Raw genomic sequence first — 16,138 nt, 5'->3', positions numbered from 1 at the left:
TCGGGCCAGCGTACGATATATCTATGATAATATATACTTCTTATTGTAATAAATTCTTTAAAGATTTCTGTATCGTCATCCGGTAGGTAAATGATATTGTCTTACAGCGATTCGTGTTTTCGATCTTGGTTTAGTTGTTCATTGTTTTCCGTATTCACCAGGTTCTGTATTTATTCATCATCTCATACCTCACAAGAAGAAAAACCCGTGCGCAAACATCCAAAGTCAAACGCCGTTTGCATATGAGATAAAAACAATCGCCCATAACCCAAAATTAAAACATCCATTTTTCATCCATAATTAAAACAGCCATCTTTCATTGACGACAAGTAGTCAGTGAGTTGAAAGACTGAATAATTTTGAACGAACTGCGAATACGCGCTAGTACAAATTGATTGGGAAAAACAATTCACCATAATTATTATGTGACAAAAAGTAATCTGCTATTGTTCGAAGAACGTAGGATCAATCTTGCGAGTATTCTCTGTGGATTAGGCCTACTGGGGATACCACGTAAAAAAAAACGCGTCGGGTGCTCTACCGCTTGCGGTGGTGTGGAAACGAGCATTACTAAACTTATTTTCACTGGTCAAATACTGACATATTGCACGTTTTCAAATGGCAATTTTCTTCATGCGTGAATTCAACTCATTGTCAATAAAACTAATGCTTCGATAATGTGTAACGCATGTGGAATCGTAATACCTTCGGATTTCTCTACTTTAGTCAGAGTGAATTCCACGTAAATACATTTTTCTTTTTGATAAATTTCGTTTCTTAATTCAAGTCAACAAGGTGTACATACTTTTGGCAATTGAGAGTTTGGCACTTCCAACATCTTTCTTCCCCGTTTGGTCTTTTGAATCTATATTGTACAGAATTATTTAAAAAATTTTAAGACAAATTTGTATACCCGTTCGATTCGTAGATTATTTGACCGAATCTACCGTTGATTACTTTTTTTCAAAACAGTATTACATTCACATATTATACATAAAAAGAAAGGCAACCAATACGATAAATTGCATTTTATAATATTATTACTTGATTTCAGACTCAATTAAAAATCACACAAGAAATGTTTTGTCACATTAAACACATAAAATCATATCATTTTCGATAGAACGGAAGGCCAGATTTTGACAGAATAAATTCGTAAAACGCGAAACAAATGATGCATTAACAAGTTTCTTGTAATTTTAATATGTATATTGTAACTCATTAACGTTTTACCTTTGACTCCTCTTCACTTCGTGAAATTCTTCTTCTATAACCTAAGTCTGCAAAACCTTTCATCGATATTTTTCTTGACCTAGATATCATAGATAATTGATGAGAAATTGATTATAAAGAATCCGAAAAATCTATTTATAGGTGATATCAGTCGTTAGTTTCTGATATCCTATATATTGTATTATTACACAGTTGGGTCCTGTGGGTAATATCATTATTAGGAGTTACCGGAAAAGTGCTGAAATTTCGGATAAAATAGTATCGATTTTGTCGGGAATGCGTATTCCTAAACTCGAAATTCCTCACAATCAACGCGGGCATTGCCGTAAACGTATAATAAAGTGGACAGATATGAGTAGTTATATCCTGGGCCACTTGATAATAATTTTCTGAACAATCTTATGTTAGGGGTTTAGCGGACAGAGTCGCAATCTAACCAGATAATGTGACTAGACGTCGGAAAAAGGAACCTGGATAATCTTTCAAATTTTTTTCAATTTTGTGACAATGATTGCCTGAGGTCAATCGGGGTTTATTACAGCATGGGCTCAAACATTAGTAACAATCGAGTCTTACCTAATTTCCAAAAAATATTTACAAGTAGTATTTTCGTGTAAATAGGTCTAGGTTTTTCGCTGCAAGCAAACTGTATTTTTTAAAAACCACGGAAATTTAACGTCAGGTCAGAAATTATTTTTACACGTCAACTGCATTTTCTTTCGAAATGAAGATATGAGCGTTGACTCAAGATGCATATTATTATCTTCGGCTAACGGTACGAGTTAGGTATTAAACATATGCACAGAAATTACATATGGTACATACAGGATCAACTGTATATCTTCATCCTTTGACTAACTTTTTCGACTACATCTTCCATTCTTTGCATCAAGAAAAGGTTTCGAGCTCTGTTAACAGTAAACCAGGTGCACGTTTATTGCAAATCTATTTAAATAGTATTATTTTTGTCGATCCGATTGACGTTGCTGAATTTGGCCCAGATGAATTGTCGTTATTGAACAGTATACGGCGTCCTAACGGAGTTATCTGAAAATTTCAGCCTGCTCCCGTTCGTCATTCCATAGGCATAACAATATTCGACTCTGCATTATCTGGGTACATGCGGTGAGCGATGGTAACATCAGTTCTTCTCGTCTCTACGTACCGACCGCTTGCCGACTTGAGTTGGGCATATAAGGAAGGACGCAGAGGGCGCTGCTTGACGAAGAATTTATCTGGTCCATTTTCGATTACGAAAAGTCCCATAAGGCTATCAGCCTTTATGCATAGCATGATGTAAATATACAAGGTGTGCCAGAACTGAAGACCGATTTTCGCTCAGTCTGCCCATATCCAAGATGACATCACAGAAATCACGTAATATCGCGTAATTAGGTTACTTGAGATTACTTAATTATTTCCGTATATTCTGTTTCCTGAAAATGCCAGTTTGCGCAGTCAAAAGTTGCAAGAATAATAACGTAAACACCGAAGGACAAAATATCAAGCCTATATGACGTCACCTTGGATATGTTTTCTGATTGGTTCAACTAAACCGTATGCGCATGGTTTCACCTTGTTTCCTTACATCATGATGCATAGGTATAAATTTATGTATTAGTGCGTTGTATTACATATCCTCATTCAACGATTAGTGTCTCAAATGTCGTGTGTCCCAGTTTAGGTTCAGTTTGTCTGACAATGAGTGAGCTCAACTTGTTTTGACGATAAAAAATAACTATTTTTACCACAAATTCAGCGGTAAAAAAATGATTAGATCTGAAAATGTATGATATTTATTACTGCAAAAAATCGTATACATATATCAAATAAATAATCATTATAACCCTGCGCGTCTTTCGTTCGTAAAGTGAAGTATTACGTTTTAATGAGCAATGCACTTATTTTTTATCGATTAAAAATATAGTTTACTCTGTTATAGCACAGCTGTTCAAAAGCTACCTCTTGACCAGAAACTGGTAGAGAGATTGCCAATGCTCGCCCTGCGGGTGAACCAAGTTGCGGGGGGATTCGGACGAAAGGTTGCACTGCTCCAAGTGGCGGAAATAAACACTACTTTTAGGCACCCCCCACCCTATGAGTTCCCAGCCCACAGACCGTGATCAAAGGGAATACGATCTTATACATGTTCATATAGTTTACGGTAATATTCTGACGTGAAATTTCCTGAAGAAATTTCTCGTGTAGGTTGCATGTTTTTCGCTAGATTTGTAAAAACAATTTGTACTTACAATTTTCAAATTAACAGTAAATAACGTTAGATGTAACGTACTAGAAAGTTTCCTGTATCTATCACAAGAACTAAGTTCAAATTAATAAAATTCAAAGTATGGAAACAGAAGGCTAATTTTAAATTAATCATACACTTTTCAATCAACGACACATTTATACAACTCAATTTCAAAACTTGATAAATTCTTCACACACGAAATCTTTACAAGAGTTTTTTCTATCCACCAATTGTCACTTTGGAAAAAGAAGCATGTTGACCCCACGTTTCGAACTGACACAAACAGTAGATGAAGTTACCGTAATTGTTCACGCTCCGTATGCACGTATCAAAGACACAGAAGTTTATGTCGAAGATTATGACTTCAGATTTTACTCTGCTCCTTATTATCTCAGGTATGTAAAAGAATGTCATTTACTTACTTTCTTGTTGCCTTTATATAGAACAATTTTTTAGTTTTTAATTTTTTTTTATTTTGCTAGCATAGATTTACGTATACTTTCTAATCAACTTCCAGATTAAATCTTCCTGGTAAAATAGTTGAGAATGATTTGTCTTCTGGATCATACGATGCTGAGAAAGGTGACTTTACCTTACGGTTCTCAAAAGTGAATAAAGGAGAAGAATTTCAGAACCTGGATATGATTACAACGTTGCTTGCTCCACCGAAAAAAAGAACCCAGGCTGTTCCGACTATAGAAGTTATAAGTAAGATTGTGATAAAGTTGTTTCAAAGTATCCACCGCTTACACAGTGATATTTAAAAGGTTCAAGTTTGCAATATTCATTTACTGAAACATAAAAAACAAATCACTATTTTGCAACGGTAAGAGAAATTGGTAAGGATTGCAGCTGTAATATTAATATACTTTGTTGTATTCGATACTTAATTCACAGTTTACATTCCAAAATTCACATTTCTTTTTAGAAATGCGCCGTCATAATGGATATTGTCAATTCTAATCTTGTTACTATTCAACATTAATGAATAAAACATTATTTTAAATTCGATTATCAAAATGTCACAAGCTGAAACAGACTACGATTTTGTAAAGTTTAAACTAAATTGCTTGTTGCCTATTTATTATAAAAAACTTACAGTAGAATATTATGGTACAAGGAATAATCAAGCAAATATTAGAGTTCTGTCTAATACGTGGGGATTTTTGGAGCTCATTTACTATCATTGGAAATCAGTTGATTTTTGATTAAATGACATCAAACTTGTTTTCAACTTAGCCGTGTCCCGTGAGTGTGTGTGTATTTTATATTATTATTCGCATGCTCAGTTTCTTTGAAATTTGATACATTCTTAGCCTTGTAGTCACCGATGACTTCTCAATGCCAGAATGTATTAAAATGTTCCAAATAAGGGCCCATGTAAAAGATTCGGATTCTTTGTGCGACTTGTTCAACTATACTATTTCAATAAACTCGTACTATTTCTTCGCTACGATTTTCCATATTAAGAAGACGTAAGCATACAGTGCTTGAGGTTTACCATGTTATATATATTGCTTATTCTCCAGGTAATCCTGTTGTGAGTTTAGCAGAAGAGAAAAATGGTGAATTGCAAACCAACGAAGTGAAGTGCAACAGTGAAGGAGCAACGGTTGATGGTGAGAACAGAGACGGAGACGAATGGTTTCTGCCTCAGAATCTTAATCAAGAAAATATACAATCTTCTATTCAACCTCCCAACTACGGTTTCGGGGGCAAGTTTTCCCGTGCTCTGGCATCATTTGAGGTTTGTAAATCATGTTGTAAAACTGTTTGTCTATGTTTTCACATTTCAAGAATACTTTGAGCCGTAAAACATTAGCTTACGTAGTTTTTTATCTCATTCAATTCCTAGTCGCACGTCTAGTTCTCCTGTAAAGCTTCGTGGTAAGAATTAATTTATATTTAAGTTCGTTATCTTATTCAATCTATAGGGATGACGAGTAGTTTTATGATTTTAATTTTTTTTATCGTTGCCTTGATTATCGTTCATTTTTGCACCTTTCCCAAAAAATAACGTATTATTTTACTATCGCAGAAAATCTTTCAGTAAAATTTAGCATCACTTTTCGCGACTAAACTTTCAAAGTACAGGCATTATTAATGCAGACAAAATATCAGCAGTGTCCAATTAACATTTGCCATTTTTCACTTTCAATTGCCTTGTATACGCACAGCAAACGATATGTCTTTCAATCCCTGTAAAGTCCTAAGTTTACAGGGGATCTCAAATGACCCCAAAAGAAGCGAAAATCAAGAAGTACTGCCATTGTTAAAATACTTTGTATATTTTGGCTTTATTAATAAATTTCTTGCAGAATGAACTTTGGCAGGTTGGTTAGCTGGTTTTTTGATACCCTATTCAATAGACAATTCGCAAAAAAAAAAAAAAAAGTAGTTGAAAAATCAGATGTTAAGCATAATTGTGAGTTTTCGACTACTAGAAACAGTGATCATTTTTCGATCGGGACATTGTTTATTATTATTTGTTTGATTTCAGTCAGGGTGGACAGGTGAAATAATAGATCTGCCAGCACCCGATGTCACACCTTCCATCGAGCGTGCATGTTTAAGGCAAAAGCACGAGTTTGAACAGTTCAGTGAAGAACATTATATGGCTGATTTAATTCAGGAAGAATACATCAGACCTTACATTGATTTCAAGGCAGAATGGGAGAGCTTGAAAAGCACCGAAATCACGCTTTCAGATACGGAAAAAGATTTACTGAAAGAACTACCGAACAAAGAGTATTTGTTGGATAGCAAAGAAGTAGAAAAAATTACCTTTGGTTTAGTTGACATTCTGTTTGGCAGTTGTTACAATCATAGGACCACCATGGGTGAAAATACGGTAGAAAGTGGATGGACCATAAATAAATTGAGTTCTACGCTTTGCTGGTTTCAGGCAAGTTACAATTGGAATTAAATGATAAAGCAAACTGGAGAGAAAAACCAGAAGTTTAAGTATCCGAGAGTTTCTAATTTTGTAATGATGCTCTACGCAGATTCTCACCTAATTGTATTTTTCTAACGTTATAGGAGTTCAATAATATGGAAGAAGTTGTTACAGCTTGTGTACGGAGATCGTTGTGTTACCCATTGTACAGAAACTGGGAGCTATCTGTAAAAGTATTGAACGATGTTAAAATCGTTCTCAGTTTAGGTCTGTATAAATATCTGTGAATCGCTTACTCGTTTTTTGGTAGCAATTATCTATATAGATCTATGTCTGTGAGTAAATTGACAACACAACTAGCTTTTTTATCACTTTTTATATCCTATTTCATATCACAGTAGTTATTCAATCTTTTTGTCAGCAGAAAATCCTTTATATACCTAAAATGTGGGAGCCAAGTATAGGAGTGTTACCTAATTTCCTAAATTTTTTTAAAGTATATTCTGATGCACGGAATAAGGTTTTGCTATACATAAACAGACCAATGATGTAAACTGAAAGCATCGAATTATAAGCGTAAAAAATTGTCTGTTTCAAGATATTGTATTCTCTGAATTTTACATATTCCAAACAATCGTTAAAATACAAACTAAATACTTTTCGGTTCTAGAGCTTGTGGATAAATGAGAGAAATTTTTATTTTATTTCTTATGACTGCCCTGTGAAAATGAAATCTTGATTGTTTGTTTTTAAAATAATTCAAATCGTAATCACTGGTTCTCAGTTTGCTGATGTGAAATTACGTTTCTTATGTTCAGGGAAAAAATATGTAGTGAAACGTTTGTGTGAAATACACGAGCTCTTCAACAATTCCTACGAACCACGGTACATGCTCAATCAGTTGTACATAAAGGACTACTTGATTTGGTTGCAGCAAACACCATCGTCCTTAATTGAATCTCTCAGCGTATCGTTGAGCACGGTAATTCCTGATTGTCAAATAAAAACTATTTCTAGACTCTCTAAATTTCAATCCCACTTATTTGCATACTGACTTTTACTTTATTGCTCTGGTTCTAGATACACCCAAACAAAGTCGAAATGGGCTTAGATCTTGTTGAATTAGAAGCAGCAGCTTTCTCCGTTCAAGATGAAGACCTAGTTATAGAAAATGCCATCCATGAAATGGTCGACAAAGTAGGCAACATGGCATTATACGAGAAGAACGATGAGAAGTAAGTTAATTATCTTGGGATTGCTAATGTTTTAGGAACACATCAAAGTTCAAAAATTATGTTTCGTATTTACATGTAATCAATGTAGTTACATTGACGATTTTGAAGTTTCTTAAGTACAAGTTTGCAGGTAAATTGTTTCGAGCTGTGTAAACAATTAGATAGTTCTACTCAATTTATTTCTGGACCATATTAACTGAACAATACATTTGGCTTACTGTCATTCTCAGACCTCAAATTAATTGAAGCAGTCCAATATAGTCACGTAAAATCCGGTTCTTGTAATTTAAAAGTTGTTTCCTTTGGCCAGAAGATTGATTTTTCCATGTCTAATTTTTTTGCTTATTGTAATTATTTTTCTTGTCTTGAAATGATTCGATCATTTTAAATTGTTATGAAATACCGTTTATGAAAATAGTTTCTTTGCTGTCTTTGCAAAATCGAATCCTTCGTATTTCTTTTACACATGCACATCCAAACTTTTAAATGATTTTTTTTCCATAATCGTAAATTTTGTCATGATTTTTGTTCGTGCAAGACCAGAACAACATAACTGCTTTTACACCGCGAAACCGTTTTCTTAGGTATGGTTGAAAAAATAAAGTAATTTTTCCATTTGGTGAGTGCTGCTAAGTTTGCTAATTACGTAGCTATTTCAAATTATGTAGGACGAAAATTGATTCAGTTGGTTTTGAAAGTCTTATATTAAAGTTAGAATTATAATATACAGAACCTAATTGCTACGATAATTTAATCTATTTTTGAAGGCCTAAATTCACGTACACCATGGAGAGCAAAAAGTTCTTAGACTATTTGTAAGTTTTACAAAACATGGTAAAAGTTTAATGAAAAGAGTTTTATTTTGAATTCTTAACAATACTAATTTTTTTTTAAAGACCGTTTAATCAAAATACTAAACGCTTTTAAATAATTCCTTGTGAATAGATGATGGACTAGAAAAAAAAGATGCTTAACTTCATCTCTGGCAACCATATTATTTCTATTACAATTTATGGTTACTTTCAATACAATTTGTTGACTCTTTCCTTTTCATGTTGTTTACAGTGTCTTCTTTTCCTGAATGAGCATTTTCTATGTTCTCTGCCATGGTATTCTTATCATTGTTTCTGGTCTTTCTATTACTGCCATTTAGTTTTTTTTGTGGGAGATCAAGCATTTCGCATCAGATAATTATTATGCTTGTTTGGTTTTCATTTTATCGCTTTACAGCGCTTTTTTCGTGATTTCCGTGATAAAATTGAATTATAAAACATGAATGCGTGTATGTGGAATGTTAGCCAATAACAAATCAGAGACAAGTAATGAATTTACGTTATTATTGATCATTGTACTTATGTAAGTATATTCGATTATTTTAGATTGCGGAGAGGAAGTTCGAGCTCGTCGGATAGCAGCGACACTGATTCTGAAACAGAATCTGACAGTAGTAGTTCATCAAGCACAAGTACCGATGAAAGTCTCGATTCTGATGATACAAGCGAAGTAGAATGATTTTCAACTAACCCTGATAGTTTTCATCTATTAGTTTGACACCGAAAACAAAATTGATAAATTTTTTTCTATTAATCAGGAAAAAAAATATCTACGCGCTGAAGGTGATATAAATAATATGTATAATAATATTTATCGGAATCATGCGATATGTAATATAAATACGGATATTTTTGATGAAATTCAGTGTTAACTTTTGTACATTTTTTGTGCACCACTGGGCATTTTTACCGGTTGTTTATTTATTTATTTTCATTAAACGTAATAACATCTTCTATTTATCCAACGGATACAGTTCATGGCTATCCTTTAGATGTATCATTTCCATACCAAGTTTATGGTTTCAATTTGTCATATATTGCAAGTTAAATTTGTGCAAAATGTAATTGTTGTTCTGTACAAAGATAATTATCATCCCTGAAAAGCTTTTTTTAGATCGCTGTTAAAGTCGCCAGCCATCGAAGAAGTTCCATAAAAAACTAATTCCCAGGTGTAATCGGGTTTCCAACTTCGACTAAAACATGACGAGTCACGAATTCTAAATTTTACCTGATGAAAGTTCTATCAACTACTTAAATTACATTACAAGATTCTTTTCTTGGAAAAACTATTGTATATACACCTGATCTTCGAAAGTACCTACAAAGGATATGCGTAGAATGTAACATAAAAGAATTATTGTTGAAAATGACGTAAGTATTTACATAGTGAGCTTTGTCAAATACTCATAATATCTAGATTTATAAGGAAAAATAAATTTATTAATTCAAATGCCTATAAGTTATTGATCGAATGCGTAGTCAAGCCACGGAATAAGTTTGCTGTAATGCTCAATCAGACGATTTGTCTTGGCCTCCTCTTCCATAATTTGGTCATCAATGACGGTATCTTCTCCTACTTTTTCGTCAAGCGGATTTTTTAATGTACTCTCCTTGACGTTTGCGTTACCGATATTTATCTCATCGAAATTCACAGCATCTTGTGTTCCCTAAAATTGAAATTGAAATTGTAATTCGAACCGATTGATACTCAGCTACTAATCAATTAACTCGATGAAGTCGTAAAATTTATATGTCCTACCTTCTCACCAATTTGTTCCATTTCGAGCTTTTCGTCATATTCTATGTTCTCAGGGTCTTTCCAATATTCTGCATCTTCTCCGTAAAAACCAGGGCTTTCATCTTTATAGTATATAATGTCCAGATGATCGTCTTTGTCCGTATTTTTACCTAATTTGTGATGATGTTGATGTTGATGACGATTGCCATGGTGTTGGTCGTTTTTATTATCATTGTTGTCATATTCTCCGCTCCCTGGATTTGTTTCATCGACTTCCTTACTTTTATCGTTATTTTCAGAATTTGGTTTGCTGTCATTTGTTCCAAGGAAGTCTTCGTCAGATGGCAAATGCCCGTGATATTCTGGACGTCCAAGTTTTAGGACCAGGTATTCATGTTTCTTGAACGGTTCATCGTGTATATGCCTGTGAGGTGCGTGCATTATTATCCTAATTGGCATCAAATAGTCCGCATTCTGTGAATGTTCCTCGGAATTCATTCCTTCAAATTCTTGTTCTGTTCTATGTATATGATTAGCAGTTTTATTCTCGAACAACGAATCTAGCAGACTTGAAATTTCCATCTCTGAGCTGCTTTCATTACTGCGATTGTTGGAATCATGAGCGTTTGATGAATAAGGATCTATCTCTGAATTTTCATCTCCATTCTTATTTTCCCAACTACTTTTCAATTTGAGGGATTCAGATTTTTCAAGCTTATGCCGCTCATGTTCATTGTCAAGATAATAATTTTTATCTTCTTCACTGTAGCGATCCGTTGAATTCTCTGTTTCCATACCCTGGGGCTTTATCGGTTCCAAATTATCGCTGTTTTCATTATAAAGTGCTTCTGATAAATCACTGTCAGGCATTACCTCTGTGTTTTTATCAGAATTTGGAGCATCCGTAATGTTGGAAGTATTCTGGTATTGTTTATCCTCTATTACTGGAATCGGAGTTTGTGAATAGCTGATAGCACGGCCGTCATCTGAATATTGAACTGTTGTTGGTAACAGAGCACCGATATTGATACCTTTTTGTCCACTGGCACTTCCATTTAAAAGTTTTATAACATTTTCAGGAATATCCTGGGACTCTTTAGTATGATATTTTTTCGTTGCAGTATTATCGGTGTCATCGAGCTTATACTTTTTAACAGCAATTTCTCTCATGTAATCGATATTCAAGTTCTCTGGTAGGGTATCCAAAGGCTGTTCGGTTTTTATTTTTTCACTTTCAGTCGTGGTCGTTACTGTTTCAGTGGTAACATCTGCCTGACTCTCCGTTTGACTAATGTTACAGCTTCCGCACGGCTGTTCTTTGTAAGTCGAGAGAATTGCAGCTTTGACATAGGGAAAATGTAATATGCTCCATGGCACTATTACCCTGTAACTCAGCCTTCCACACCTAGGAAGAATTTCAACAAACTGTTAGAATTATAAGGGCGTTTTATTCTTCAAACTTTAAGATATCATGTGGCTTACTTATCTATAACTAAAACTTGATCCCTCGATGCAGATAACTTTTCCCAAATTTTAAGTTCTGACGTATCTTGAATAAATTCTATATCTGGGTCGATCTTTTTCTTTAAGGCTTCTCTAGTTCTTTCTATTTTCAGAAAATTTTGATCCTCTGTCGGATCTGCTGCTCCCCAAGCTTCTTTTTCATCTTCTATTTCAATAGCGCTAACCGTAGCTTCTGGCTTCGACGAATTCACAACATAAAATCGGATACCGGTTATACTAGTCTTTTCTAAAAGACCTTGAAGTGTTTTGAGCCTGTAAATAAATTAACGTAACTCAAAATAGTGTAAGTCGACCCAAATTTGAGCTACAGAAAATGTTCTTCCATCTCAATAACCAATATTAATTGAACAATCGTTTTCCTTGTCGACTTAAATTTGTTTTGCTGGTTCTTAAGTATGTCGAAAATCTTTGGCTGCAGTGTCTATATTCTCCTCTCGTAACCTATCGTTTTATATAAAATTTCAATTACGCACGAATCATTTGTTTCAACAAAAATAATTTTGTCAGACAAAATTTAGCATCAGCACGAAATTGAGTTATTTTTGTGAATTTGATAACGACAGGTAAATTTTGTAGTGGCTTAAGTTTCTAGCTTCAGCCAGTTTTGCAACCTTATAATTATCTTAATTAATCATTGTTCTGAAGTTGTTAAAGCAATTGATATAAATTAATAATATGAAGTGACTGATTCTGAAATAATTGCAGAAGTGTTTATATACCCGAGAAAAATGTTCATAGGAAACTAAGTCGTTAAAGTTTCCATTATATTCCTGACCTCAGGTTATCAGCATTATGTTAATGCTGCAGTTTCAGCATTTTTTGGCAGTGCGTCGATCACTGGTATAAACGATTTTGCTAACACTGGCGCTACGGTATCATGCAATACTTCCCAAAGTTGCATCAATTCATTTTTTTATAGTACTGATGTAGATCAAATGCTTGGTTGTCATTATCATTTGTAACAAATGGATTTTGAACGGATGAGAACCAAATGAGGTCAAGTCGGGAATTTATTCAATATATTCTGCAAGAATATTCATTTCTTTATTAACCTTATATTATTCTATTGTAAACAAATAATGGGAGAAAAACTGATGATTTGGGAACTAAAAATAAGAAAGAAAGTCGAATAATCCAAGTTCGTTATTATGATTCTTTTTACCAGCGTCTTAATAATTCTCAGAACTTCTGTTGGAACATAAATTCAAACGATTCAATTAATGTTCTCGCTGACAATTCTAGTTATTGTTATTCAGCGAGAAAATAGTTGAAACGAATAAAAATTCAGAGCCATTCTCATCAGCTTGCCTTGACACTTTGACAAATTCCTCGAATTCTACAATTGTTTTGTAACTGACATTCTGCCGTGCAGTAATATAGAGAATACAAAATGATAGATAAATGCAATGTGCTTACATGGTGGCTTGTCGATAGCTGTACTGCCACGACGCATCTAAAAATGCTATGACGCTTATGATCCCAGGTTCTTCCTGCCAACTTTGAACCGGAGTACATTCTTCGATATACTCATTGTCGTCAGTGTTCTTTTTCACTCTTAATGTCAACGCCGAAACCAAGGAGGAACCATCTTGCCAAGAGAAACCTGCTGGTCGTACTTCAATCGGAATGCAAGAGCAATGGGAAATCGAAGTCACCAGAGCAAATGCCAGGAAGATTCGCATCTTATTAAACCTTGATTAGAAAATACTGTTATTTATGATGATTTTTTATTGTACTCGGAAAAGATTTACGAGAGTTAGTATCATTTGAATTTAACAAATGGGAAAAACACAGATCCAGTCACGTTTTAAATCTAATCTAAGAACGTGACGAAAAAAATTAGCTCTCATCTTGGTAAATGTGATCTAGATTTTACTCAAATTCACTTCAGTATATTGTTCACCTCAGAAATTATTGAATGAGCGCAGTTTTCAGTACAATTATTCTTTCATGATAGAGATCCAAACTAAGAAGTTTCTTCGTTTCCGATTGATGGGCTGTATAGCTCTCCAACAAAAAAAGTCTCGATCGTGTAAGTGAAGGAAATGTTGATGAAGCTTTTTTACAATCTTATCCGAAAAAGGTTCGCACGTGTTTTGACGTAAAATCGCTATTTTTCAAACAAAGTTGATACGTGTTCGCCAAACTAACTTTCTATCATACTTTCTCCTTTTGCCACGGTAGAGGCTTCTTTCATAAAGAATTAGAAACCCTAGGAATCGAAATCAGATTAACGATCAACAAATTAACGTTACCACAGTATTACATTATCGAAAAAAGGAATAATAAATTATAAATATATTTCCGTTTTCCTAATTTGTCGACATAGATTGAACGATTAATTTCGTTTCTCCCTTTCTGCAATCGCGTTCAAATCTATGTGTTGTAAAAAATTTTCTCAAGTTTCAGTTAATCGAGAAGAGATTACATTTAAAAAAATGTGCTTCTAAAGTGACAATAATAGTGTTTCATATTTTTAAATTCGAACTAAGAATATGCGAAGTTTTGCCGTTTTATGTAACGAAACAAAAGGGATTTTGTTTAAATAAAAATTAATTATAAATCCGATACTTAGATATAAAACCGCGTTTCGCAATCCATTGATATTAATCGCGTATAATAATTGGTCGTTTGTGAGTGTTTTTTTTTTTTTTTTCAAACGTTCGTCACGCCTGACATTGAACAAAATTCGTCGATTAAACAATAAAAATTGAAACAAGAATAGGTAACGTATTATTCTTAACTGGTAAGGCGACGGCCAGGCGAGAAATCGTCGGAGTGTATGGCAAGAAACTAATTAATAAAAATTAAAACTTACAGTGCGGCATCAACTCGGCGCCAAGATACTGCAGAGGCAAGTTTAACGAGCGCCTATCAGTTGAAAACTGCCTCCGGAATTGAAATCCGTTTTCCTTGATACATATCTGTATTACGCAGCTGCTGCTGCTGACATTGGTCCACAAGTTCTCCCTCTTTAACTTAACATACTTAAGTCCTCTCCCTCGATGTATATTATACTAAAACGTGCCCGCATATCCCGCGACGCACAACGCTCGATTATTATACATGCATGGTCGTGAAATAACCGTAAATTATATCCTTAATAATAGTATTCGTGTATTATATTAAACTTGTGCGTAATATTGTAGATTTAGAAAAAATTGAAACGCAATAACATGTAACTGTCTTCAATTCGATGGCCGTTAAGAACTGAACGGGATCAAACGTTATACTGCAGTTTAATGTATGATTAATGTAATTGTACACTTGAAATAACTGACAGAACGACTGAAGTATTTTTAACAAATATAAAGTATACATACATGTAGCGTTATTCGGGATATTTTTTTACACGTGCTTCACATTTCATGGTCAATAATATGAAGGTAAGAAATCCGGCTTACAATTGGCGCTTAAAAATTTTGCCTTTGTAGTTGAAACTAGAGAAACAACAATCATATCTGTCTGATTAAATAATTGCTTACCAATCTGCATTATTTAATCAGCTTTAGCGTGATATCTTTAATGAGAACGCACAAATTGATTCGGTAATAATTTTAATACGATTTTATGTTTGTATCGGATAATGAAGACTAAAGTTCTCGGTCGAAAATTAATAATTGACAAACAATTTACTCTCAACTCCAGAGTTTAACCAGGAACATTTTCGATTACAAATATATGAAATATATATTATCTGTTTGTTTCCATGGAAGAAGTAAACATTTCGCAACTGAATTGGGTGGCAGCAAAAACTTTTTCCTGAAGATATCATTGTCTTCTGCATTTTGTAATAATTTTTTTTGAGGAAATCAGAATCAAATGAAGTTTGGGAGTTGATATCTCAACCTATGAATAACCGTCCAGTCAAAGTTCATTTACAAATTAATTGAAATAATGCCTGCGAATATTTTCACTCGTGTAGTTTTTATTTTTTAGCAAAAAAAAATTGATAATCGAGGTAATTTTCTTCACGTAATTGACTGATCATATATTTTCAAAACTTAATATCACCGTGCCTCAAAATTTGCTCGAAAGACTAACGATGAAGAAAATCGTTTTTCTTCCACACGTACTTCAAATAGCGTAAAATATTTGGTATTGTGATAATACAAGTTTTTGTGTACTTTTAATGTAATGTCGTTGAATATAGTCATGAATAATTCACGTAATTCGTTGATACAATAACCATAATAATCGATGCTGGATCCTTGATATCCATATGTATATTATATAATAACGAGAGTTCTAATTCTCTGCTTCTCTTAATACGTACTATTATACACACATAATGCATGGATGTTTATGTGTATCACACATGTACGAAATTTACTTTTAATACGTCCAAAGCGAGACACAGATTGTCACGTGAACTTGGACTGTGTGTGATTACAAGAACAGTGTGTCCCTTGTTTCAACGCATTTCTT

At 33.8% G+C, this 16,138-nt stretch overlaps 2 protein-coding genes across 11 annotated transcripts; one reads left to right on the top strand and one right to left on the bottom strand.

Annotated features, from left to right (window-relative positions):
• Nucleotides 1-2,591: 2,591 nt before the first annotated feature.
• Nucleotides 2,592-9,718, top strand: LOC124213998 (protein SHQ1 homolog). 7 transcript variants are annotated; one of them, XM_046615914.2, is made up of 10 exons: nucleotides 2,592-2,610; nucleotides 3,176-3,879; nucleotides 4,002-4,192; nucleotides 5,014-5,231; nucleotides 5,985-6,389; nucleotides 6,524-6,647; nucleotides 7,199-7,362; nucleotides 7,461-7,615; nucleotides 8,383-8,430; nucleotides 8,995-9,718. In XM_046615914.2, the coding sequence occupies exons 2-10, from the start codon at nucleotides 3,737-3,739 to the stop codon at nucleotides 9,125-9,127; spliced, it is 1,581 nt and encodes a 526-aa protein (XP_046471870.1). In that variant the 5' UTR covers nucleotides 2,592-2,610; nucleotides 3,176-3,736; the 3' UTR covers nucleotides 9,128-9,718. The 7 variants fall into 7 exon arrangements, with proteins under 7 accessions (XP_046471870.1, XP_046471865.1, XP_046471866.1 ...); XM_046615909.2 differs by lacking the exon at nucleotides 2,592-2,610 and adding an exon at nucleotides 2,702-2,835; XM_046615910.2 differs by lacking the exon at nucleotides 2,592-2,610 and adding an exon at nucleotides 2,880-2,994 and having other exon boundaries at nucleotides 3,181-3,879.
• Nucleotides 8,516-14,907, bottom strand: LOC124213997 (protein starmaker). Of its 4 annotated transcripts, none has more exons than XM_069134207.1 (5): nucleotides 14,529-14,901; nucleotides 13,127-13,417; nucleotides 11,669-11,962; nucleotides 10,208-11,591; nucleotides 8,516-10,115 (listed from the first exon to the last, which is right to left on the bottom strand). In XM_069134207.1, the coding sequence occupies exons 2-5, from the start codon at nucleotides 13,390-13,392 to the stop codon at nucleotides 9,909-9,911; spliced, it is 2,151 nt and encodes a 716-aa protein (XP_068990308.1). In that variant the 5' UTR covers nucleotides 13,393-13,417; nucleotides 14,529-14,901; the 3' UTR covers nucleotides 8,516-9,908. The 4 variants fall into 4 exon arrangements, with proteins under 4 accessions (XP_068990308.1, XP_046471862.1, XP_068990309.1 ...); XM_046615906.2 differs by having other exon boundaries at nucleotides 13,127-13,402; XM_046615907.2 differs by having other exon boundaries at nucleotides 9,953-10,115; nucleotides 10,216-11,591; nucleotides 13,127-13,402; nucleotides 14,529-14,907.
• Between the last annotated feature and the right edge of the window lie 1,231 nt (nucleotides 14,908-16,138).

The sequence above is a fragment of the Neodiprion pinetum genome, chromosome 3 (genome assembly GCF_021155775.2).
Source record: "Neodiprion pinetum isolate iyNeoPine1 chromosome 3, iyNeoPine1.2, whole genome shotgun sequence".
NCBI classification, from domain to species: Eukaryota; Metazoa; Arthropoda; class Insecta; order Hymenoptera; family Diprionidae; genus Neodiprion; species Neodiprion pinetum.
The sequence above is the reverse complement of the archived record's forward strand: the minus strand, read 5'-3'. Positions and strand labels throughout refer to the sequence as shown.